The 25,033-nt window shown below is 39.0% G+C and overlaps 1 protein-coding gene across 1 annotated transcript in view; it reads right to left on the minus strand.

Moving 5' to 3' along the window:
- Positions 1-25,033, minus strand: part of LOC110170506 (sodium- and chloride-dependent taurine transporter-like) — an 80,517-nt gene that overhangs the window by 27,869 nt on the left and 27,615 nt on the right. Inside the window, exons 4-7 of the mRNA XM_020936160.2 lie at positions 15,498-15,586; positions 8,695-8,849; positions 7,288-7,420; positions 1,999-2,133 (exon numbers count right to left, since the gene is read on the minus strand). Of these exons, the coding sequence (XP_020791819.1) occupies positions 1,999-2,133; positions 7,288-7,420; positions 8,695-8,849; positions 15,498-15,586 (512 nt within the window). The remainder of the gene's footprint in view (positions 1-1,998; positions 2,134-7,287; positions 7,421-8,694; positions 8,850-15,497; positions 15,587-25,033) is intronic.

A 25,033-nucleotide genomic window follows, 5' to 3' on the forward strand; every position in this document is an offset into this window, starting at 1 on the left:
GACTAGGGATGGGCATGATTAGTCGACTCATCGATAATTGATCATTAAGAATTTCGTCGATTGCGTTCATTTCTAATCGACAAACCGAATGTAGGTTTCTGGGCGTAGATATGACGCTGCGTCTGACAACACAAACACTGGAGTTGCGGCCTCAGTCCCACGTTTGGGCTCTGGCTCCTTGGAGATCACGGTGCTACTGAGTGAGTGTGTTTGCATGCACATCTGTAGCCCGGTTACTACAGCATAAAGAGTTGTGCTAAACCTGCACACGTACAGTATGATCTCTGAAAACATCACGACACACAGAACAGACTCACCTTTAGCATCAACACTCCTCTGTCACAGAAAGAACACTCATATTCCACTGAGTCGTGTCCTTTAGTCCGACAGAAGCTGAACCGCATCAGTGCACAAGAGTGTTTTTTTTTTTTTTCACTTAGTTTACGCAAATGAGCCATGCGGTTTTAAGTTTTGTTTCTGTAAGACTTGTGCAAAGCTGCATTAAACACATGATAATGTCAAACGGGCTGATGTGGCTCTGTAGTGGTTCTGGTTTATATATTGTAAAGTTGAGTTTATTTATGCAGATGAGTAATAGTAATAATAATGATACTTCTTATATAAAAATGTTAATGATTAATCAAAAATCGTTAATTCTCCCGATGATCGATTCATAAAATTTCATCGAATGCCCATTTCTATTCATAACTATAACATTAGTTTTGCTCAGGAGTAGTTCACTAATGCACGTCGTTGTTCGCCTTTGGGATTTCGTCTTTCTTACCTTGATAGTTGTGGATAAATTCTTCATGGAAAAATGTTCAGGCTTTGAATGAAGATTTGGTGATGGGGATTTGATGGATTTATGAAGCTAGTGGAGAATACGCAAGACAAAACCCCAGGATCATGTCGAGCGGGTTAATACGAACATTTTAAGACCAAAATGACGAGGCTCACAGCAGCATTTACAGAGCGCCGTTACAATTTTCCAGTGTAAAGTAAATTGGAGTCGATGAAGTCGAATCACGGCCACCCGCGCTTCATATTTGCAGTGTTGGGGAGTAACAGATTACATGTACCGGAGTTACGTAATTAGAGTACAAATTATGAGTATTTGTATTTGAGTGACTGTATTCAGTTACAGTTACTGTTTCAGTGAGTGGTAATTGGATTACAGTTACATTGTTGAAATAAATGGATTACACGGCGGTATTTTCCTGTTTTCACATTTTGGGCTAAACCAGGACTAAACCAGGACTAAATCAGGTCTAAAACCAGGTCTAAAACCAGGTCTAAAACCAGGTCTAAACTAAACCTAAACCAGGTCTAAAACCAGGTCTAAAGCAGGACTAAACCAGGACTAAAATCAGGACTAAACTAGATCTAAACCAGGTCTAAACCAGGTCTAAATCAGGACTAAACCAGGACTAAAATCAGGACTAAACTAGATCTAAACCAGGTCTAAACCAGGTCTAAATCAGGACTAAACCAGGACTAAAATCAGGACTAAACTAGATCTAAACCAGGTCTAAACCAGGTCTAAACAGGTCTAAAACCAGGTCTAAACCTGGACTAAACCAGGACTAAAACAGGATTTAACAGGACTAAATCATGCTGCGCGTACGTGTCTCCTCGTCTTCTATCAATAATATTTTTTATATAATAATAAGTAAAGACTGGACTTTTCATTGTCTTTTATCAGACAAAACTTCTTACGTGAAGATTTCCTCGTCTTTGCTCCTCTACAGCAAATCAAGTAATCCAAAGTATTCAGATTACGTTACTCACTTTAAGTAATTTAATGGATTACGTTACAAAGTACATTTTGGGGTATGTAATCTGTAATCTGTAGGGGAATACATTTGAAAAGTAACCTTCCCAACAGTGCATATTTGTAATACAGCAGCTAACGGTTTAGATATGTCCATTTACAGTCTATGATCTTAACAACATTAGCCTGTTATCATAGCTCAGCGTGTGGCAGGAGGAGTCTCTCACCTCCGGGTCCTTGAGGCGGTTGAGGTCGGGGTACAGGTAAAACTTGATTCCTTCGGCAGCACCGGGCAAAGTCACTCCACGGATCAAGAGCACGATCAGCATCACAAAGGGGAACGTGGCAGTGAAGTAGACCACCTGAGCACAGACGCAAAAGATTCATTGTTATTAGGATTCGGTGAATAATTTCAGTCCGTCAGAAATCACAGTTTAGTCGGTCAAATGAGCAAATCACAAAAGGTGGAAATTTTAAGCAGCTAAATGTCAAATTATCTGCTTCCCAGTGGTCTTTTTATGTAAAATATCAAACCTGTGAACCTGCTGATTTCATTTTGTTGCAAACATTCCTGGTTTCCATTAGTTTTTGCAGTTAAAGTGCTCATATTACACTATTTTCTGATCTATGTTATAATGTTTTCTCGTCACAAACAGACCTGAAGTTGTGGTTTGAGTTCTTCTCTCAAACTGAAAACACTCTGTGATCAATACAGGAACTACTCTACTGTGTTTTTAAACTCCACACACCTTCACTAGAATCATTTGGAAGATTTCAGCTCTGGAATAGCCAATTTCTACTGAACTAAAGGTAAAAAGTAGCTTGAAAACTACCACTACATGACATCACAAGGTGGAACAAAGCATTTTGGAGATGTACAGACTTAATAATAAAGAATTACTCAAATGTGTGAATGTCAAAACACAACTCTGGGTATGTTTTGGGGAGTTTTTTTGTGTAATATTAGGACTAGGGTTGGGTATCATTAAGAAGTTGCCAATACGATACATATCTCAATACAGTGCACTTTCGATTCGATACGATATATTTCAAGTCAATTCGAAACAGTTAAAAAAAAAAAAAAGATTAAATCATGGTTGTGATACTAAAAGTCTTTGTTAAACCACTTCTTGTGCAACTTTCATATGAAACACAAACATTTTACTCATCAAAACAGTGAAAATGTCAAATGTGTCACATAAACGAGTTCCCTTTCTCTAAACAAACAACAAAACTGTAGCTGTAACAAAATAATTTAGTAAAATATACCAAATAATCCTCTTGGCGATATATCAAAACAGCAGCCCATGATATTAATACTATATCATCATATTAAACCAGGAGTGTCAAACATCCGGCCCTCCAAGACCTTTAATCTGGCCCTCGGCTGATTTTCTACAAAAATATTTTAATTATATTTTCTATTAAAATATCGGTAATTTTCTGCGGCTCTTATCATAGCAGCGTCTCCAGCGCCTCTGTGCGTGGCCCCTTCCATCAGAGCAGCACAAAGTAAGTCTTGCCTCTTTCCAAACGCTCTTAAAGGACGATCGTTTTGACTGTTGACCGTTATGCCCTCATCAGCAAAATGACAAAAATAAGAACGCCAAGCACAGGATTTCCCAAGAAAAATTGACTTATTCCTACTTGCACACAAGTTAAGGTTAAAACATCGTGTTGAAATTGCATTTTTCTTAAAGTTTTAGGTTGTTCATAATATTATAATATTTTGTAAAAGATTACTGTAATAGATTTGTGTTTCTCTGCACAAATATTTGAACTTATTGCTATTTTTGGGGTATATATGCCATGAGTTTTCTGGCCCCTTTGGGATCAAAGCAGGTTGGATACAGCCCCCAGACCAAAATGAGTTTGACACCCCTGCATTAAACAATATGATATATGGATATTTCAATATTTTTGCACACCCCTAATTAAGACCTAATATGAACCTGAACCCTTCATTGTGCCTGGATGGTTGCTTTGTGAACTTAAGTGTATGAAGTATAACATAATCTCCAGACTTAACAGTGTAATCCATCATCATAAAAAAACTGTGTAGATTAAATTTTGTTAACTGGACAAATGCTTTTACAGTGAAAACATGTGACCACTCATCCAAGTAGTGTAAACAGGCCTGGTGCTGACTCAGCTCCTATAAAAGTCCGTCTTAAGTGTCTCTCGGGAAGGTGGAACTACTCTGGAACTTACACATCCTGGTAGTTTACTGTAAGAAATATTTGTTTTTTGCAGAGGAGTGTATGTGATAGGCGAATTTGGTTTCACTGGTAGGCTTAGCTGGCAACTTCCCCTTTGCTATCACCTGTTGACTCACGTTGACCAAGTGAGTTGTTTTTACCGGCATATGATTCCGACTTTTGACTCTGAAATATGTTTTAAGGGCTTTTTTTCTGATCTACGTTCTCCTCATCAAAAACAGACCTGGATTTGTGTTTTGTTTCACACATGTTTAACATGCAAAAACTACATATTCAGGCTGAGTTCTTCTGTCATACTGAAAAACACCGATGTCATGTCGTAATAAAGGAAATGCTCCACTGTTTTTTTTTTTACATTCCATACGACTTTGCTAGAATCAGGCTACGTTTATATGATGATGGTCTGAACAGAAGACGCAAAAGTGGCGTCGCATCTTCACTTTTTATTTCGTGTTTAGACAAGCGTTTTCGGGAGGAAATCTGCGTGCATACAGTGACGCAAAAGTGTGTGGAATTCGATTGGGTATGCATGCCAAGAGGCTCTGTGGTGACACTAGGTTGTGATGTATGTGACGTAAACGTGTGCGTGACGCGAGCAGATCTGACCAGAGTTTTGCGTCTTGGGCAGTGTAGACGGAAACACTACGGGGGAGCATATTCAACTTTTCCACTCTGGAGGGTGGTTTCAGATTTGTGCGTTTTTAAGCCCCAAAAATGCTGTCACCGTCTAAATGAAAGGCATTTCTGATAAAATATTTTGTCATTTTTAAGTGTTCTCGTGTAAACAGGCCCTCAGTTGGATGTTTTCAGCCCTGGAATTGCCATTTCGACTCAGCTCAAGTCCCATCCACACTAGTGGGAATTCGAGTCGTTTTTATTGTGGATGCAGTGTTCGTCCACACTAATCTGATGGAAAACCGCTCCAGAGATGGAACAATCTGGTGCTGCCAGTTCCCACGAATTCATCTGATTTACCATTTACCATCCGGCACCATGTGGACGCCTGAAAACGCTGATACAACATGAACCATCTCTAACATGATAGAAGCCCAGAACAGACTCACCATCAGCAGAACACCCCTCTGTCACAGAAAGAACACTCGTATTCCACTGAGCCACATCAGCGCACAATAGCGAGCTGTTTTTTTGAGCTCTTAGTTTATACAAATTAGCCATGTAGTTTTAAGTTTTGTTTCTGTAAAACGTAAACAAATATGTTCAAAGCTGTGTGGATGGGGGAGGCTTGAGGACACAGAAACGACATGTCTGGATGCAAATCGTTTCCGATGCGGTGATACAGTGATTTGTTTCAGAATAAACATAGCCCATAGGTAAAAGGTCGCTGTTAACCTGAAACCTCACACTAAATGACATCACAATGAGGAACAAAGCATGTAGAGCTTTGGAGATGTAGACAGACTGATAATAAAGTATTACTCAACCGTGTGAATGAAACAAAACACAACTCCGGGTCTGTTTTTCATGAGATAACAACATTACAACATGACTCAAAGCTCACAAGAATCAATTTTGTGTAATATAGGACCTTATCTTAAAAATACAGTGGATTTAAAGGTGCATTGTGTAACTTTTCTGGTGGAGGGTCTGTCAAAGGCTTCACAGCATAATAATAAGCCTTTCTATCTTTGTGGAAACCAAACCGGACTAAGTTACAGGTCAGAATGTCTGTTTTTCTAGGTATTTTTGAGCAATAAAACCACACGGAATTTAATAAATCCAAAGTAGAGCTGTTTAATGTCATACTGTGGAATATTCCAGGCAGAGAAATGACAAGCAGGTGACAAACCCCCAACCAGAATGTTACATAAGTCTGTTTAAAAGCCACAAAAGCACCGAAGCCACCCCAAGATGTCTGTTTTCCTCACCCCATCCCGGTATTGATCAGTGAGGCTGGAGTCGTGCTCGATGGTTTAACGGTGGTGGTAAAGTCGATAGAACGGGGCCGCGTGTGGTCACCGCTCTGCCAACAGGCGAACGTGATACAGTGTGGGCAGGCCTGAGGTTTGTCCCTGCTGAGGAGCCGTACAGAGCAATAGTTTCTTTTTATCGATCGTGCCATAAATGTGTTTCTTTAAACCTTATTTAAGAAGGATTGAATCTGAACCTCAGAACTGTGGGTGTGAAACTCTTTAAAGGTGCATTGGGTAACTTTTCTGGTGGAGGGTCTGTCTTGAATGTTTCGCAGTATGGTATTAAACCTTTCTATCTTCATGGAGACCAAACTAGACCAAGCTACAGGTCAGATCTGTGGAGATACGACCCCGATCACAGTCAGAATGCCTGTTTTTCTAGGTATTTTTGGGATATAAAACCACTTCTAATTGAATAAATAAAGTCTGAGCTGTTTAATGTCATAATGTGGAACATTGTAGTACGAGAAAAGTTACACAATGCACCTTTAAGAGCATAAACCATCTCACCTGTAGTAGTTCTAAATAAACCACCTCTTTCTTGTCAGAATTGTCACATTTACACGAGAGCTTTATTTCCGATTAAAAAGGATTTGATTCAAAATAAAAATTAATTTTGCTTTATAAAGACCATGTAAACACATAAACACTTAATTTAAACTTATTCGGAATGAAACTTTATTCTCAATTGGGTGGTTTATTCAGATTTTAAAGCCAAATTCATTTATTCCTCGGTCATGTAAACATTTAAAAAAATAATTCCGGTCGTTTTAGTGCATGCACGTCGCAAGATGGCGGCACGAAGCAAACGTTGGTCTCGAACCGAAACATTTTTTTTAGTAAGTACGGTGGAAGAGGAGCTTTCATCCACTGCGCTTTGGATTTGAAAGCAGGATGCGGGAGTGGGCCGAGGTTGAGCAGTCGTTGACTCAGTTTGTCTTCTCCGACACTCTTCCCTTCTCCTCCTCAGCTGACAGACGTAAGTTCATATCATGTTTGTGTCCGTGGCGTAACGACAAATCGAGATGACAAAAAAGCCGGTAGCAGCTGAAGTGTGTGTTTTCTTCCAGTCGACGTAAATACGCTCGTGTCCTTGTCCAATCAGAACCCTTCCCGACCCCCAGACGTTGAGCGGAATTACATAAAGCCGATTTAACGCGTTTTTCATGTAAACCTCAATTCTGAATTCTTATTTCCATGTAAACTCAAAGGAGAATAACAGGCCAGTGTGTTCAAATAAAGCTCAAAATAAAGTCTAATTTGAGTAACAGAGCTTCAGACAGAGCAGTGCCTACAGTTAGCTTCACACCAACAGCGCTGTTAACAGACTTTGATAGATCAGTGAGGGGACAGAGTGGGTGGGCACCTTTCCAGTGGACTTGACCCCCTTCCAGATGCAGAAGAAGCAGATGACCCAGACCAGCAGCAGGCACAGGGCCAGGTCCCATTTGATCTGACCAATGTCCTCAATCCCACTGGTGATTCCCAGTACGTTGTGTCTGTAAATAAAAAAAAAATACAAGAGTTTGGTTAGAAAATAGAGTTGAGATATAGCAAAAAATTGTCCCTACTTTGATTCCTGTGAAGTCTGTCAAGGCAGTTACTGGGTGTGTATGAAAAAATAATACTTCATTGCAAAATTTTCAAATTGATTCCAAATGGATTCGAATGGATTTAAAAAAAAAAAAAATTCACTGTTTTCATGGTTTTAATCAATTGTGTTTAGTTGTGTTCTCTTGAAAGTGAAGTTGAGTGTATTATTGGAAGTAATTATTGATAAATCACAATATATCATCCATTGTTTTAGTTTCGGGATATATCGTGACATATTGATCCGTGACATGTGAATCGTGATATTTATCGTATTTATCAGACTCAAGGCAATGCACATGAATTACTACTACGAAAAAAAATACTACGAAAAAATGCGTTTAAATGTTTTGGAGTTCACTAACTATTGGGGGAGACTGTGTATTCAGGCTCTTGGCTCTTCTCTCAAACAGAAAACACTCTGTTCCAACTTGTGATGTCATGAGGCTATAGAGAAAGTGCGCATCACTGTTTTTTTTTTTTAAATTATCATTTGAATAATTTAAATCCTGGAATTGCCAATCTCTACTGAACAAAAAGTAAAAGCTCGCTGTTAACTTGAAAACTACCACTTCATGACACCACAAGAACTTTGTAAATGTAGGGCCAGTTTACACGAGAACGCTTGCGGGTAAAAGCGACAAAATATTTTACCAGAAGTGTGTTTCGTTTAGACGGTGATGGCGTTTTTGGGGCTTAAAAGTGCAAAAATCTGAAATCACCGTAGCGTTTCCGTCTACACTCCCCAAAACGCAAAACTCTGGTCAGATATGCTCGCGTCGCGTACGAGTTTACGTAACATACATCACAACTGAGCCGTCTGGCATGCATACCTAATCAAATTCCACACACTTTTGCGTCACCGTATGCACGCAGATTTCCTCCCGAAAACACTCGTCTAAACGCGGAATAAAAGTGAAGACGCGACGCCGCTTTTGCGTCTTCTGTTCATATAAACGTAATTGTTGACAGACTAATAAAAAAGGAATGAAATGAAACACAACTCCAGATATGTTTTGATAAAGTAACAACATTATGACATGACTTAAAGCCCACGAGTAAATTTTGCGTAATATAGGCCCTTGAACATTGGGTTTTCTAACTTTCTGTTCAAAACTGCAGCCTGATTTCTGCCTGATCTTCAAACGTTCTCCTGATGTAGATGGACAGAACATGGACTCACTCCCAGAACTCGGTGACGGGGGAGGTGAAGTTGGAGAGGCTGGTGGCGTTGGCGGCCATCCACAGGGTTTTGTTCTTTCGATACGTGTCCTCGATGCAGCGCTCGGTGTTCCAGGGGTGGTTACAGCGAGCCCAGGGCAGCTCCTTCTGGAAACACTGGGAAAAAAAACAAACAAAATCAGTCAACTACTTCGACAAATCTGAAATAAAACCGCTTTAAACACTCGAGAACTTCTGTAACTTTGCAAACTTTGTTCATGGGATCCTGAAAATAAAAACGTATGCTGCTTTTATATCGCCCTCTGCTGGTGAGTGTTAACATTGGGGAGAATTTTTAATGTTTTTGTTTTTTTTCTCAAAAGTGTAAAAAATATTCCATGTTATCTGAGTGGAAGATTTATCAGAATGAAGAGCACAGTATATAAAATAAATCTCAACATTTTTGGGACAATGATTCTGAAAATTTCCATGCACCTTGAACACATACTCCTGTCTGAACTGGCTCTTTGTCTCCTGATGCTGGACTGAAGCTCTGTTGTTGGAGCACTTTAATCAAAGCGGGCTCTTGTAAATAATATGCTTTAAATCCTTTTATTCTGGGCTCACAGGCAGATCACAGGCGCCTTTGTGCTCCCTCAGACCTGGTCCACACACAGGCTCAGCTCATTTCATTTGGATTAAAGTCTGCATCAAGACAAACAGGGACATGATGGAAAACTAACTGATGCTTTCAACATGAAGGACAGCTTCATTAAGAAAATACACACCAACAAGAGCACCTTTACTAAAAAAATATCTTATTAATATAGATATCACACAGAAACGGCATGATATGAAAAAAGAGCCTGCATGGTAATATTACTCCAACGTATTAAAGGGTCTATATACTGTATTTTTTTGGATTATAAGTCACACTTTTTTGAATGGTTTGGGTGGTCCTTGACTTATATATTAACATTATCTGCTGCTCCTATAACTCCTGTACCACTGTCACTTTGCTCTACTGTGCATGTGTTGCGTTTGGGCACATTTTGGCTTTCTCCCAGTTTTTTTTTTTATTGTTTATATGTTTTTGTAGCATTTCTGCCTAGTTTTGTTTTTGTAAGTTGGTTATGTTTTTGTATTTTTTTTGTACTCATTTCCGGCAGGAGTCCTTAAATGCGCCTCGCTCTCTTGCTCTCTCCTCCTCCTCGTTCGTCGCCGCTGCAGGTACCGGAGCGCGCACGCCTCACGCCGGGAGCCGCCCCGCTGGCTCCCCTGCTCCTTCGTTCGGGTAGCTTTTTTGTTAGCCGTTAGCCTTTTGTTTTGACCTGGTGGGACCGGCTGTCCTGTTTTCACTTTTCTGTTGGGTTTAGGTTGTTGGGTTTTTTTAGGCCTTAGTTACAGCTGCTGGCACCGGCTCCTACGGCCCTGTATAGGGTTGGCCCGGTGTCGCACCCTTTTGTTCTTTTTGGCCAGATCATCAGGTCCACCTTTCCGTTGTTACTTTCTTGGTTTGGTCACGGGTTAAGGGTTTCTTTTTGGGTTTAAAAGCATCTCTACAGAAAGAAAGAATAAAAGGACTCTAATCTTTAATTTGGTCTCTGTGTCCTTTTAAAATATGTTGAGACTCATCTTCCTCGGTCGTAACAGCATGTCTCCTGCAGAAAGAGCTCCTGTCCTGTCTGTCAATCCTGTCAGTCAATCGCACCTTTACTTCTGTATCACTGAAATTTTAACATTTAAACAAACATAAAGACAACCGAAACCATCCTGTCAGGATTCGGAAAGGCTAGAATAATTCTAACTGGAACTGATGCTGAGTCTGACGACAGCTACACAGAAGAGGAAGCGGCGCTCTGTTTACCTTCGGAAGTCGCGGAGTTGCTCAGAAGTAACACAGAGGATGAAGAATTCAGTGAATTTAGTGATTTGGAGTGAGATAGAGAGTTTAGTAAACTTGTTCTGTTCTGTTGTTTATATTATAGTTATCTGAAGAACTGTTCATATGTGACATTAACAGTCTGTTGTTGTCTGTTCTGTTGTTTTTACTGTAACTTGCTTTTCAAGATGAAATGCTGATTCCTGGTCTCTGATTTTATAATATAAATTTCTCCCCAAAAGTGTGACTTCATTACTCATACACATTTTTGGCTGGTGCAACTTTTACTCCAGAGTGACTTATAATCCGAAAAATAAAGCACACAAAATTGGCACTTGTGAGTTTTAAGCCATGTTAGAATATTGTTTCCTCCTGGAGCTGTGTTTTGTTTCATTCATGCATGTTAGTGTAATCCTTATGTCTACATCATGTGACGTCATGAAACGGTACCTTTGTCTACTGTAAGAACTTCGCCTACATCTGCAGGATTTCTATGTTAAACCTGTGTGTCAAACATATCTCCAGGTTTGTTTTTGATGAGGAAAAAGCCTGATAACATAGATCAGAAAATAGAATAATATGGGCCCTTTAATATAAAGTACATACATATGGTAGTAACTATGTATATTAATGACAATCAAAACCTTAATAGAGCTTAAATCAAGATAAAAACAATATTAAAATCTGGGCCTACAAATGTGATCATAACAAAAACCAAGTGTAAATCTGGTGTTTGACGTGCAGAGCCGTGTCTTGGTTGAGTGTATCATTTTCATTGATATTTTTCTCAAACATGCCTGACCATGGGAAAGAGCCGTTTATGCACCGTTTGGTATTTGATACAAACAATGTCTTAGGGGCAAACATGTCTTTGTTGACATGGGCTGATTCAGATAGACATGTTTTATAAGCACTGCTAATTAACATCAAATATGCCCTTCATAAGCGCCTGTTTGAGTATTTCAAAACAGTATTTTATGAAGGACATATTTGATGTCCTTTTATGTCTCCTGCATATTAGAAAAACACGCCCGGGTCATTCTAGTGCATCTTGTAAAGTGGAACTAAACACTAAATACACTTTTGTTTTCACTAATAAACTGTGTATATGTTGTTTTAACAGCATTATCTGTACAGTGACTTTACTGCAGACTAGGTAAATATGCAGCTTTGTGAAAAATGTCTGAATCTAAGTGAGCCAAGTAGATGGTGACATTACAAAAGACTGCCCTGATCACAGACAGGTGCTTAGTCCCACTTTAAAGGTGCACTGTGTAACTTTTTAAGGTGGAGGGTACGCCAAATGTCTCCGTGGAGATGTTATTGTTATCTTTCTATCATCACGGAGACCAAGCCAGAAATTACAGGTCAGATCTGTGGAGAGGCAACCCCGCTCACAGTCAGTCCTGTTTTTCTAGGTATTTTTGAGCTATAAAACCACCTGTAATTGAATAAAGTAAAGCAGAGCTGTTTAATGTCACACTGTGGAACATTCCAGACAGACCCCCAACCAAAAAGTGACATAGTACATCTTTAACATGTCATTTTGGGCTGCCTTGTTCACATTTGCAGGCAGGTTGAACACGTCTAACTCAGTAAACGTAAGTACTTTTGCTTAACTGATGTACTGTACCTTTAAAAAAAAGAATAAACATAAAGTGCGTTTTTCACAGTTGGGGTATTTCTTAGATACAAGAGCCCCCTGGAGATACCTGGAGCTCAGTGTCCTCCGGGACATGTTCTACATTTAGCTTCACGGTTGTCACGGCGACACTGTTGTCTCGTGATGAATATTTATGAGCAGAATCGTTTACAGATTTAAAAAAGACAATAAACGTAAAAAAATATATATATATATATATATATATATATATATATATATATATATATATATATATATATATATATATAATTTATGTATTAAAGAGCCCATATTTTCAGATTCTCCATGTTATAATGTTGTTTCCTTATCAAAAATAGACCTGGAGTTGTGTTTTGTTTCATTCACACATGTTTAACACACAACTGAAAACACTCTGTTCCACCTTGTGATGTCATGTGGTAAGAAGAGCTCCACTGTGTTTTTAAACTCCATACACCTTCACTAGAAAATGTCGATAATTTCAGCTGTGGAATTGCCGATCTCTAGTGAAGAAAAGGTAAAAGCTTGCTGTTAACTTTAAAACTACCACTTCATGACATCACAAGGTAGAAGAAAGCATTTTGAGGGATACTGGATCGAGCATCCCCCTGGCCTGAAAGTTCCAGCTCGAGCTTCCCATTCTCTCGGTGGAAACTGTGATGTATTGAGTTAGAAAATCAGCATTCTATATCGTAATAAAATGAAATATGAATATATAAGACCAGATGTCAGGCCTTGTTCATGTCATTTTATCGATCTTCCCGAAGTGCAACATATTTTTTCACTATGTAATATCAATATAATCCTCATCTGCTCGCAGAAGTTTACAATGAAATCATATGTTAAATGTTTTTTTCTTGTTCCCCATGTCCTTAGCCAGGCTGGCACCACTTAGTGCCTCTGCTCAATTTCATTTCTCTCCAGCGACTAGGTCAGGAATTGGAATACACTGGATGGTTTGCAAAAACCCCGGAAGTTGTAGACAGTGCACTGGCCAATCAATGAAGACCTGTGAAGCCATGACATCAAACTCAAGGCCCTGTCTGAGTCCCTTTTGTGGTACAGCACAACAGTAAACAAAGCAGTCGAGATGGATGTAGACAAAGCCAGACATTCTGTGTTGGCAATGATTCCCGAGATCGAGGATTTAAAGCCAGAACAAAGAGAATGTTTGATGAATTTTGTCAAGGGGAAAGACGTTATTGCCTTTCTTTCATTATATTTTGGGGCTACAGACAGACTCAAACATGTGTGAGTGTGTCAAAGTGAAACAAAACACAACTCAAGGTATGTTTTTGATGAAGTATAATAAGATTTTAACATGACTTATAGCTCACAAGAGTCTATTTTGTGTATTATAAGACCTTTAAGTCTATAGACTATAAGATTCAAATTATAACCTTGAACTATAATGCTTGATAATTGCACCTGAGGAATTAATTTATTCTATTACTGTTCCCTAGTGACCAGATCTGGCGACAATGACTTTGTCTCGTAATTGTTATTCAATCTAATTAATTGTCCTGAATAACACAGTGATCTCCATTCAGCGTGTCCTACAGTAGTTTACATAAACACGGACAAACTGCTCCCATTTGTCACGTTCGAACTTTAACCTTGAGCTATCTTATCTCCATAAATAACTTCCGAAAACGTCAAGCAAGCAACCGGCGTGTTTTATTTTCTCAGCGTGTAGCGTAGTAATGTACAGCCTGACCCAGATTTACCATAGGGCTAATGTTCACGAGAAATTACAACAACAAAGTCAGTTGGTAAGTAGGCTAACTGTGATAAGAGTATCAACTATAGACCGTGTAAAGAAGTGGAGTAAAGGAGCGTGACGTCTCCCACAGCGTTCAGCTCCAGTCAAATGAAGCTCATCGAAGTTTGCGGTAACAGGAGCGAATTTGGACCCAGTTTTATATTATGAAAAGGCAGGTACAGAGAGAGGGGTGACGTTTTTTAATGCAAAGTGAAGCGCCCATGCTCACTTTCTATTTGGAAACGGGCTGGGTCTGCCTCCCGAAAATGTCATCGCTTAGTCTCTAGTGCATGATATAAGTGTAAAAGCAAAACTGACTCTTGTGAGCTTTAACCTAGTGTGACCAGATTTTCAAAATGCTAAACTGGGACACGCTCGGGTGGGGATGGTTGGTATAAATAAAACAGTGAGAAGAGCGTGTAACATTGTGCATTCTAGTGTCAGTCATAATCTGAGGGCTTCTGATGCTTCTTTTTTTTTTTTTTTTTTGCTTTATGGTCATTTGCAAACACTGATTTCTAAATTTTGGCCAAACAAAGGATAATTTCTGCTCCTCTTTACTGCTGGCGGGGATCTGATTAGTCAAGAATTGTGATAGTCCTGATTTAGTCCTGGTTTAGTCCTGTTTTAGTCCTGATTTAGTCTTGGTTTAGTCTTAGTTTAGTCCTGGTCTGGACCTGGTTTCGACCTTGTTTAGTCCTGGTTTAGACCTGATGTAGTCCTGGTTTAGTGTTGGTTTATTCCTGGTTTAGTCTTGGTTTACTTCTGGTTTAGTCTTAGTTTAGACTTGATGTAGTCCTGGTTTAGTCCTGGTTTAATCTTAGTTTAATCCTGTTTTAGTCCTGATTTAGTCTTGGTTTAGTCTTAGTTTAGTCCTGGTCTGGAGCTGGTTTAGACCTTGTTTAGACCTGGTTTAGACCTGATGTAGTCCTGGTTTAGTGTTGGTTTATTCCTGGTTTAGTCTTGGTTTACTTCTGGTTTAGTCTTAGTTTAGTCCTGGTTTAGTCCTTCTTAGACCTGATGTAGTCCTGGTTTAGTGTTGGTTTATTCCTGGTTTAGTCTTAGTTTAGTCCTGGTTTAGTCCTTCTTAGACCTGATGTAGTCCTGGTTTAGTTTTAGTTTAGTCCTGGTTTATTCCAGGTTTAGTCTTAGTTTAGTCCTCATTTAGTCCTGGTTTAGTCTTAGTTTAGTCCTGGTGTAGTCCTGGTTTAGCCTTAGTTTAGCCCTGGTTTGTTCTTAGTGTAATCCTGGTTCAGTCATGTTTTAGTGTTGGTTTAGTCTTAGTTTAGTCCTGTTTCAGTTTTAGTTTAGTCCTGGTTTAGACCTGATTTAGATCAGGTTGGTCCAAAACAGGGACACCTGGGACATTTCTTGTATGAAACTGGGACAAATCAGTGGTTTTGTATAAATCTGCTGGTACAGGGGACACAGGGCTCAAAACTGGGACTGCCCCGGGTAAATAGGGACATCTGGTCACTCTGCTTTAAACTAATCACCTTTCAGTCGCGTTGCCAGTGAAAATGGTTCTCGAAGTCTTACCTGGAACAGATAGTAGACTCCCCAGGCCAGGATGACAATGTAGTAGATGTTGAGCAGAGACACGATCACGATGGAGGCATAACCAATCCCTGCAGACACAAAAAAAAGTCAACGTTAGGAAAATTATTGCTCATTTTTACAAACTTCAGACCACTGATAATATTAAGTAACAAACGCTGTATGATTTTTCAACAATGTCAAACAATGATGTATGCCAAACTAAAATAAACAGTCACATGTCTCGATGTGCACTTCTGTTTCACAACTTCTTTTTTTCAACTTCCTGTTTGGATTTTTAAAAAGTCACTGTGACTCATGATGCTATTGTCAGGGCACTTCACCGAAACTGAGACACAGCGGCGGAGACTTGAAGAGGTGCAAATGCAAAACGCAGCTTCAGAAAGGAAATCACACATTGCACACTTCGGTGGCAGATGTCTAAAAAGTGATTTTGCAAGATAATGTTTGTTTCTTTCTTTGAACTCTTAAAAATAGCAAACAAAAAAAAAAGACAAAATTTCAATAGAGCAAAGTCTTGATCAAACTTTAAATGTGCACGGTGTAACTTCTTGGTTTGACATTCAACAGATCTACTTCACATTTATTCAATCACAGAAGGTTTTATAGCTCAAAAATACCTAGACTGACTGTGAGTGGGGTCGCCTCTCCACAGATCTGACCTGTAACTTGGTCTGGTTTGGTCTCCGTGAAGATAGAAAGGTTTAACACCATAGAGTGAAACATTCCAGACAACCCAATCTCCAACACCAACATCTCCATGAAGAAAAAAAAGCATTTGATGGATCCTCCACCAGAAACGTTACACAATCTTCATCCAACAAGGTCGACAAAGGAAATATTCTGTCCATGAAGAATTTATCCACAACTATCAAGCTAAGAAAGACAAAAACTTAAAGGCGAACAACGACGAGCATTAGTGAACAACTCCTGAGCAAAACTACTCATGTGCAAAACAGAACTAAACCAGAATTTAACCAGGACTGAGTGTCGGGACTCGGTCTCTATCTCTCTCCCTCTCTCGACCCCAAGATTAGTCCTGGTTTATTTATTTTATGCTGAATATATTTTTGCAAGTTTTTTTTTACACTATGCACACGCAGAGTTTTGAAAGTTTCGTTTTAGCCGCTGCTGCTGTCAAACTACCACGAGTCTGCACGTGGCATGAAGAGAAAAAAGTGAGAGAAAGAGAAAACACGGCTCCCAATAAGGATCAGGCTCCCGTCGTTCGCTTCAAAGAGCCGGATCTAAGAGCCGCTTCGTTCGCGAACGACCCATCACTACTAGCGAGTAAATAAACAATTGCTATTAGCCTTTAGCCGTAAAAGCTGCGTGCCGCGGTAATTAATTATATGCGCAAATTTCATCATTCACACGTCTATTCACAGCTCATTTACATATCATTGCAGGTCCAGTAACATATATGGCCAATATAGTCACTTTACAATAGACCAATAGAAAACGGCCTATTTATGTGTGGGAGCTACAGCAGCTAACCGCTAACCAAAAACTTGCTTCAAAGTCGATGTATTTCCAACACTCACCGCTCACACAGGCTCCTCCTCACATCACAAGTCTGAACTAATAAATGTCCTTTTAATCCAGACTCAAACCGATTGTCCGTAAAAAGAAAATAATCCCAGTGTTTGGATCTGTGTCTGCGGATGTAAACAAACACACGTGACTCTCACACAGACAAATTACTCCGCAGATAAATACTGATGCGGAGCCACATATTTGGACATTTATCTGACTGTAAATTGTATTAAATGAACATAATGTAGAGAGTCTAAGCTTTATAACGACGTATAACATGCCCACGTGAAATATCGGCCCCTATCAGCAAGTATATCGGCCGATAGCCGATATGCTTCCAGGTGCTCAATTCGGCCGATCGGTCGGGCTCTAATCATAATAGTTTTGCTCAGGAGTAGTTCACTAATGTATCGTCGTTGTTCGCCTTTAAGTTTTCATCTTTCTTACCTTGATAGTTGTGGATAACTTCATCATGGATGAATGTTTATCCTTTGTCGACCTTGTTGGTTGAAGATTTGGTGATGGGGCAGATTTATGAAGCTGGTGGAAAATACGCTAGCCAGGCTGGCGCCACCTAGTGCCTCTGCTCAATTTTATTTCTCCCCAGCGACTAGGTCAGGAATCAGAATACACTAGACAGTTCACAAAAACCCTGGAAGTGTGAGTTCCAGCACCAGCCAATCAGAGAAGAGACATATATTCTGTGTTGTCAACAATTACCGAGATTGAGGATTTAAAGCCGGAACAAAGAGAATGTTTGGTGAATTTTATCAAGTGGAAAGATTTTTGTCCTTCTTCCTACGGGATTTGGGAAAAGCTTAATATAACAGTTTGCCCCATTAGTCGCTCATTACATACGTCACAACCAAATAGCAGCGATTGGTTAAATAAAAAAAAAGTACCAGCCTACCGTCGAGCGAACAAATTCTAATGCTGCGAGGTCAGACGGTTTCTACGAAGTGAAACCGGCTGATGAATCAGGGTAAAAATAGCTGTGACATTTCCACAGAAATTTTGCAAACCATTAACCGTCGCGGCACTTCAGGCCATTGAGAAAAAGTTTTATAGGAGGTAACAAGTTTTAAAACGCACTTGACCACACAACTCGTTTTTTGGGGTTTTTCTTTGCTTTTGAAGGTGCAGAGTGTAACTTTTTGGTTCCACAGTATGATATCAAACAGCTCTAGTTTACATTTATTCAATTACAGGTGGTTTTATCGCTCAAAAATACCTAGAAAAACAAACATTCTGACTGTGAGCGGGGTCTCCTCTCGATTAAGATGGAAAGATTTGATGCCATATTGTGAAACATTCCAGATCGAGCAATAACATCTCCATGAAAAGCATTTGACAGACTCTCCTCTGAAAAAAGTTACCCAAAACACATTTTAAAGAGCTTTTAAAAAACAGCTACAGCACCTCTACGCAAAAATAGACATGTTTACTGTATATCTCAGTTAACCTTTTGATCGCTTGGAACTGCCTCCTGATTAGTTATTGGTGTAGTTTAGAGTTTCCTAAGCGTGTCCCTGTATCCTTCAGAGGTCAATTGTTAATGTGGTTTATCTGAAATAGGTTAAAAGCAGCTTTAGTGCGTTTGGCCTTGAGGCGGAGATAAGGACAAGGCTGGGGCTGTTGTGGTTCAAACTGACACGGACACTGATAACTCAACAGAAATAAACGAGCTGATGCTTTCCACTTGCACATGTAAAAATATTGTGCTTTCTAACACTTTTATGACACTTGCAACAAGTAAAACGTTGTGGAAATCAAATAAGACAACATTTGATTTGCTTCGTGTAACTTTTCCGGTGGAGGGTCCGTCAAACGCTTTTCTCTGTGCAGATGTTATTGCTTTGTTTGGAATGTTTCACAGTATGGCATTAAACTTTACAATCTTCATGGAGACCAAACCAGACCAAGTTACAGGTCAGATCTGTGGAGAGGCGACCCCACTCACAGTCAGAATGCTTGCTTTTCTAGGTATTTTTGAGCTATAAACTACCATATTTTTCGGATTATAAGTCGCTTTTTTTTTTTGTGGTTTGGGTGTTTCCTGCGACTTATACTCCGGTGCGACTTATATATTAAAATTTTCAGACTAGAATCAAACGAGAGGGCGCTCTAGGCTCGTGTATCAGTTTTCTGCACATTTCTCCTGCAGAAAAAGCCGCTGTCCTGCTGCATGTAGTGAAATATTCAGCAGAAAACGGTAATCGAGCAGCAGAAATAAAGTTTGGAGTGAGCGAGAAACTTGTGAAGGAAAAGTGGGAATGGAGAACACAGCTTCACTGCAACCAGGAGGATGCGCCCTGAAACTTTCCTGGAAGTCAATGGATGGTCAATCGAAATACGGAAACGTGCCCAAGGGACTATAAACCGGGATGAGGTTGTTGTTTTTTTTCCCTCACACACCTGGGATACTGTCCTGAGAAAGTCGGATTGCAGATGGCGCTGTCGTCCTGCCTCCACCGGTAGGAAGACAGCACTAAAACCTGTTTAATTCAGCTGAACGGACACGTCACAGCAACATCACGTGATCACTCTGAAGAAGAGCGCTAGTGAGCAGTCGAAACTGTCAGGTATGAAAACAAACTCTTGGTCTGAAAAAAGAACCGAATAACATAAATTATCAGAAGACCAAATGAACCTCACTGGACAGTCAATGGATGGATCGACAAAGCCTGGACTCCAGTGACACCTGAAGTTTCACGGAGTTGTTCAGGAGTGACACCGAGGATGAAGAATTCAGTGGATTAAATGGATCTAATGATTTGGAGTGCGATGGAAAGTTTGGTAAACTTATGTTCTGTTGTTTGTGCTATAGTTATTTGGAAAACTGTTAATATGTTACGTTAACAGACCAGACGCCTGTTCAGCCTGTTGTTTTTTATTCTGTTGTTATTGCCTTTCAAGATAAAATGTCGATTCCTGGTCTCTGATTTTATAAAATAAATTTCCCCCAAAAGTGCGACTTATAGTCCAGTGCAACTTTTTCTGCTTTTTTCTTCTTCATTACACATTTTTTGGTGCGACTTATACCCGGAGCGACTTACAGTCCGAAAAACCTGTAATTGAATAAATGTAAGGTAGATACTGTGTGTTTAATGTCATACTGTGGAACATTCGCGGAAGAGCAAGGACATCTCCATAGAAACAAGCAGGTGACGGACCCCAAACCAAAAAAATTACATAGTGCACCTTCAAGTCGTTTTAGATGAATATTGAGAGAGATCACTAGATTGTTCAAACATGCATAAACAGCATTTTGTGATGAGGAAACAACATTATAACATGGTAAAAAGCAAATAAATAAATAAATAAACAACAAAAACAACATTCTGGTTTTGTAACATTGTGCAGTGAGAAAGGTAGAAGGTCAAATATGGCAAAAAAAATAAAATAATTTGAATCATTTCTGAAACTCGCATAAAATGTTTCAACTGATGTAATATTTGGAATAGTTCACTGGAAAATTCAACTTGACCAGTAAAATTATCTACCAACAGAATAAGTGTGTTTTGTTTTTGTTTTTCATTCAAGAAACATAAAATTTTGTTTCTTATTTTAAGTGCAAAAAAGTTGTTTGTTTGTTTTTTCTTATCTTAAGTGTAGCAAGATGTATTTTCATATTTTAAGTACAAAAAGTCTTGTTCCACTGGCAGATAATTTTACTTTTCAAGTGAAATGATAAAACTTTCTTGATTCACGTCATCTTAACTTGACTAGATTTTGTTTTTTGAAGTGATTCTAGTGACCTGGTGTCGCTCCTTATATAATGTTGGCTACTGTGAAAACTAAAATCTGTACACACACTCACACCATGGGGAATTGTTTAGTTTAATCCTTTATTATTTATTATAAGATCAACAACATGATGTAAAGCTAAAAGGCCCACATTACGTAATTTTCCGATCTATGTTCTAATGTTGTTTCCTCACCACAAACAAACCTGGAGTTGTGTTTTGTTTCATTCACACATGTTTAACACAAACCCTGCATATTTAGGCTGAGTTCTTCTCTCAAACTGAAAATGTCATGTGGTAATACAGGAAGTGCTCCACTGTGTTTTTAAATGCCCTACACCTTCACTAGAATAAGTTGGATCATTTCTGTGGTAAATTCCTCCGCCACCACTCCACAATGTTAGTATTATTTCATTTCATTTACATTAAGTTAATTACGCATAATTTAATTAATTCCTTTATTTAGACTTGTATTCTAATTTGGGTGCACACATTTTAATGAATATAAGTCTCGCACACCATCTTACTCGCAAATTGTGAGGTTTATTAGGAAAAACCGTGCAACATTTCGGCACTAGACCTTCGTTAGGCATTCAGATAAGTATGCAGAAACTTCTTATTTTTCTATTATTATTCAGTGATTTTTCTACTATGATTAATATTTCATCATTATTATTATTACACTGTATGTTGATTGTCTTTGTTTTTTGAATTATGTTGTTTTGGGGACACTGTTCCTTTACGACCTGTCACTCTTGGGTGCTTGCCACATCCTATTTAATACGGCCACCTGAGCTCTCATTCTGATTACCTAGTGCCGAAAACATAAATTGTAAATAAATTTGCGAGACGGTGTGCGAGATTTTTCTCTGTGTTCTTGGGCTGCTCCCTCTCCTCCAACGCACCTGTGTCAAGTAACTGATGTGCGAAGTTCTCATTCTTTTATAGTGAATACAAGTCTGAATTATTAACTTACACGTGTTATCTTTGTTTTGTTTTTTTTCTTTGAGTTTCCAGACGGAGGACCATCCATGCCAAAAAAAGGGTGGAAGCACAATTTAGTTTGTTTTACTAAGTTTTGTTTAATGCCACTTTATTATCACGTTTTATTTTCTGTATTGCCTTCTTGTTACTTTGATTAAGTTAGTAGTTTGGTTAATTATTTAGTGGAATTCCCCCTCTTGTGTTGAGTTTTAGTTGGCCCTCATGTATTTAAACACCCCTGTTTCTTTGTGTAATTGGGTTAGTTTTGTTCTGTTCAGTTTGGTTTAAGTTACCCTAGATGGGCAAGGCTTTTTATTAATGATTTACCTAATTTCAGCCTTTGTGATATTATTATTATTATTATTATTATTATTATTATTATTATTTTATTATTATTATATTTTTTTTTTTTACTTAATTAAATTTAAACTTATATTTATACTTTGTTTTGTGGTCCACTACAGTTTCAGTCCTGGAATTTTACTAAACAAAAAGTAAAGTTTAGTTGTTAACAAGAAAAAAAAACATACAGCTTCATGACATCACAAGGTGGAACAGAGCATTTTGAGCTTTGGAGATGCAGACAGATAATAATAAAGGATTATTCAAATGTGTGAATGAAACAAAACACAACTCCAGGTCTGTTTTTGGTGAGGTAATAACATTATAACGTGGTTTAAAGCTCATTTTAGCGTAATAGAGGATCTTTAAAGGCGCACTGTGTAAATTTTGCTGCATCTCTCCATGGAGATGTTGCCTGGAATGTTCCACAGTATGGCATTACACTTATTTATCTCTACAAAGACAACAAGTAACACCATAGGGCCAAGTTACCTGTCAGATTTGTGAGTAAGAATGTACGTTTTGAGGTAAAAAACAAAAAAACAAAAAACATGTTATTGCGTAAATGCAGCACGGATATGTTTAAAGCCACACCGGGACATTCCTGACCAACCACATCTCCATGGAGACGAGCACTTTCAAGCACAGACCCTCAAACAGAAAATATACGCAGTGCATCTTTAACGCTGGGATCACCGTCTCCGGGAAATGAATGGAAATGGACGGTCTGTGTAATGTCCCCAAACACAACGACAAAAAAAATAAAATAAAAAATACCCATCATGCACTTGTGTGTGTGTGTTTGTGTGGGTCACGTGACTGCGGCGAGGCGACGGATTGGAGCTGGTCAAACAAACAGAACAGTGTCCTCCATGATGTCACCGCGCTGACCCCACATGACCTCATAATGTTTACATCTGTCCGTGACGCTCGCTGAAAGGCCGACAGCTGCTGCTTCACGTACACTGGGCTATTTGGAGAATGTTAAAGGGCCAATAATATGCTGCATTTACTTTTTACGAGCGTTTAAAGTGGGGCTATCGCGCAAAATAGACCATGTTATAACGCCGGTCACTCATCAAAAACATGCCGACGTGTTTCTGCCCCACAGTCATGTTCGGTCAAAAATGAGTTCATGTCATTTTGTTTGTATTTGAGACTTTTCTTTATCAACATGAATAAATATCCTGAAAAATTGACCTTTATTTGGCAGTTCCTGTACTCTGGCGTCGCCTAGTGCCTACGCTCAATTTAATTTCTCTCCAGCGACTAGGTCAGGAATCGGAATACACTAGACGGTTCGCAAAAACCTCCGAAGTGCGAGTTCGGGCACCAGCCAATCAGCGAAGAGCCAAACATTCAGTGCTGGCAACGATTCCCGAGATCGAGGATTTAAAGCCAGAATAAAGATTTGATTTGGTTTGGTTTGATTCTAGATTAGTCCTGTTGTAGATTTAGCGTTGGTCCTGTTCTAATCCTGGTTTGATTCTCGATTAGTCTTAGTTTGACTCTCGATTAGTCCTTGTTTTATTCTCGATTAGACCTGGATTGATTCTTGATTAGATCTGTTGTAGATTTGGTGTTGGTCCGCTTCTAGTCTTGATTTGTTTCCAGATTAGTCTTGGTTTGATTCTCGATTAGTCCTGGTTTGATTCTTGATTAGTCCTGGATTGATTCTTGATTAGACCTGTTGTAGATTTGGTGTTAGTCCTGTTCTAGTCCTGGTTTAGTCTTGGTTTGATTCTCGATTAGTCCTGGTTTGATTCTTGATTAGTCCTGGATTGATTCTTGATTAGACCTGTTGTAGATTTGGTGTTAGTCCTGTTCTAGTCCTGGTTTAGTCTTGGTTTGATTCTCGATTGGTCTTGGTTTGATTCTCAATCAGTCCTGGTTTGATTCTCAATTAGTCCAGAAGTAAACTTGATTTGGGTCCTGTTGTAGTCCTGGTTTAGTTCTGATTTGACTCTCGCTTAGTCCTGGTTTAATTCTCGATTAGACCTGTTTTAGATTTGGTTTTGGTCCTGTTGTAGTCCTCGTTTAGTCCTGGTTTGATTCTCGATTAGACCTGTTGTAGATTTGGTTTTGGTCCTGTTGTAGTCCTCGTTTAGTCCTGGTTTGATTCTCGATTAGACCTGTTGTAGATTTGGTTTTGGTCCTGTTGTAGTCCTCGTTTAGTCCTGGTTTGATTCTCGATTAGACCTGTTGTAGATTTGGTTTTGGTCCTGTTGTAGTCCTCGTTTAGTCCTGGTTTGATTCTCGATTAGACCTGTTGTAGATTTGGTTTTGGTCCTGTTTTAGTCCTGGTTTAGTCCTGGTTTGATTCTCGATTAGACCTGTTTTTAGATTTGGTTTGGTCCTGTTGTAGTCCTCGTTTAGTCCTGGTTTGATTCTCGATTAGACCTGTTGTAGATTTGGTTTTGGTCCTGTTTTAGTCCTGGTTTAGTCCTGGTTTGATTCTCGATTAGACCTGTTGTAGATTTGGTTTTGGTCCTGTTCTAGTCCTGGTTTAGTCCTGGTTTGATTCTCGATTAGACCTGTTGTAGATTTGGTTTTGGTCCTGTTTTGGTCCTGGTTTAGTCTTGATTTGATTCTCAATTACTCCTGGTTTGATTCTCGATTAGTCTTAGTTTGATTTAGAGTCAACCAGTCCTGGTTTTGATCCTGTTTTAGTCCTGGTTTGATTCTTTTAGTTTTAGTTATTTTTGAGCTATAAAACCATCATTCCAGGCTGAGCACAGTGCACCTTTAAACAACTTTTCATTTTCCTGAACCCTAAGAATAGATTTACATTTTCTTTTTTTTTTTTTAAATAGCATAATTATTTTACCAGCTTTTTTGGCAAACGTTTTTTAAGTGAAATCGTGCTATAAATACACACGCGGTTTTGCACATTTCCCGACAGTCGTGCTT

Source organism: Boleophthalmus pectinirostris, unplaced genomic scaffold, assembly GCF_026225935.1.
Source record: "Boleophthalmus pectinirostris isolate CB_2022bp ecotype Guang Dong unplaced genomic scaffold, ASM2622593v1 HiC_scaffold_3, whole genome shotgun sequence".
In the NCBI taxonomy this organism is placed as follows: Eukaryota; Metazoa; Chordata; class Actinopteri; order Gobiiformes; family Gobiidae; genus Boleophthalmus; species Boleophthalmus pectinirostris.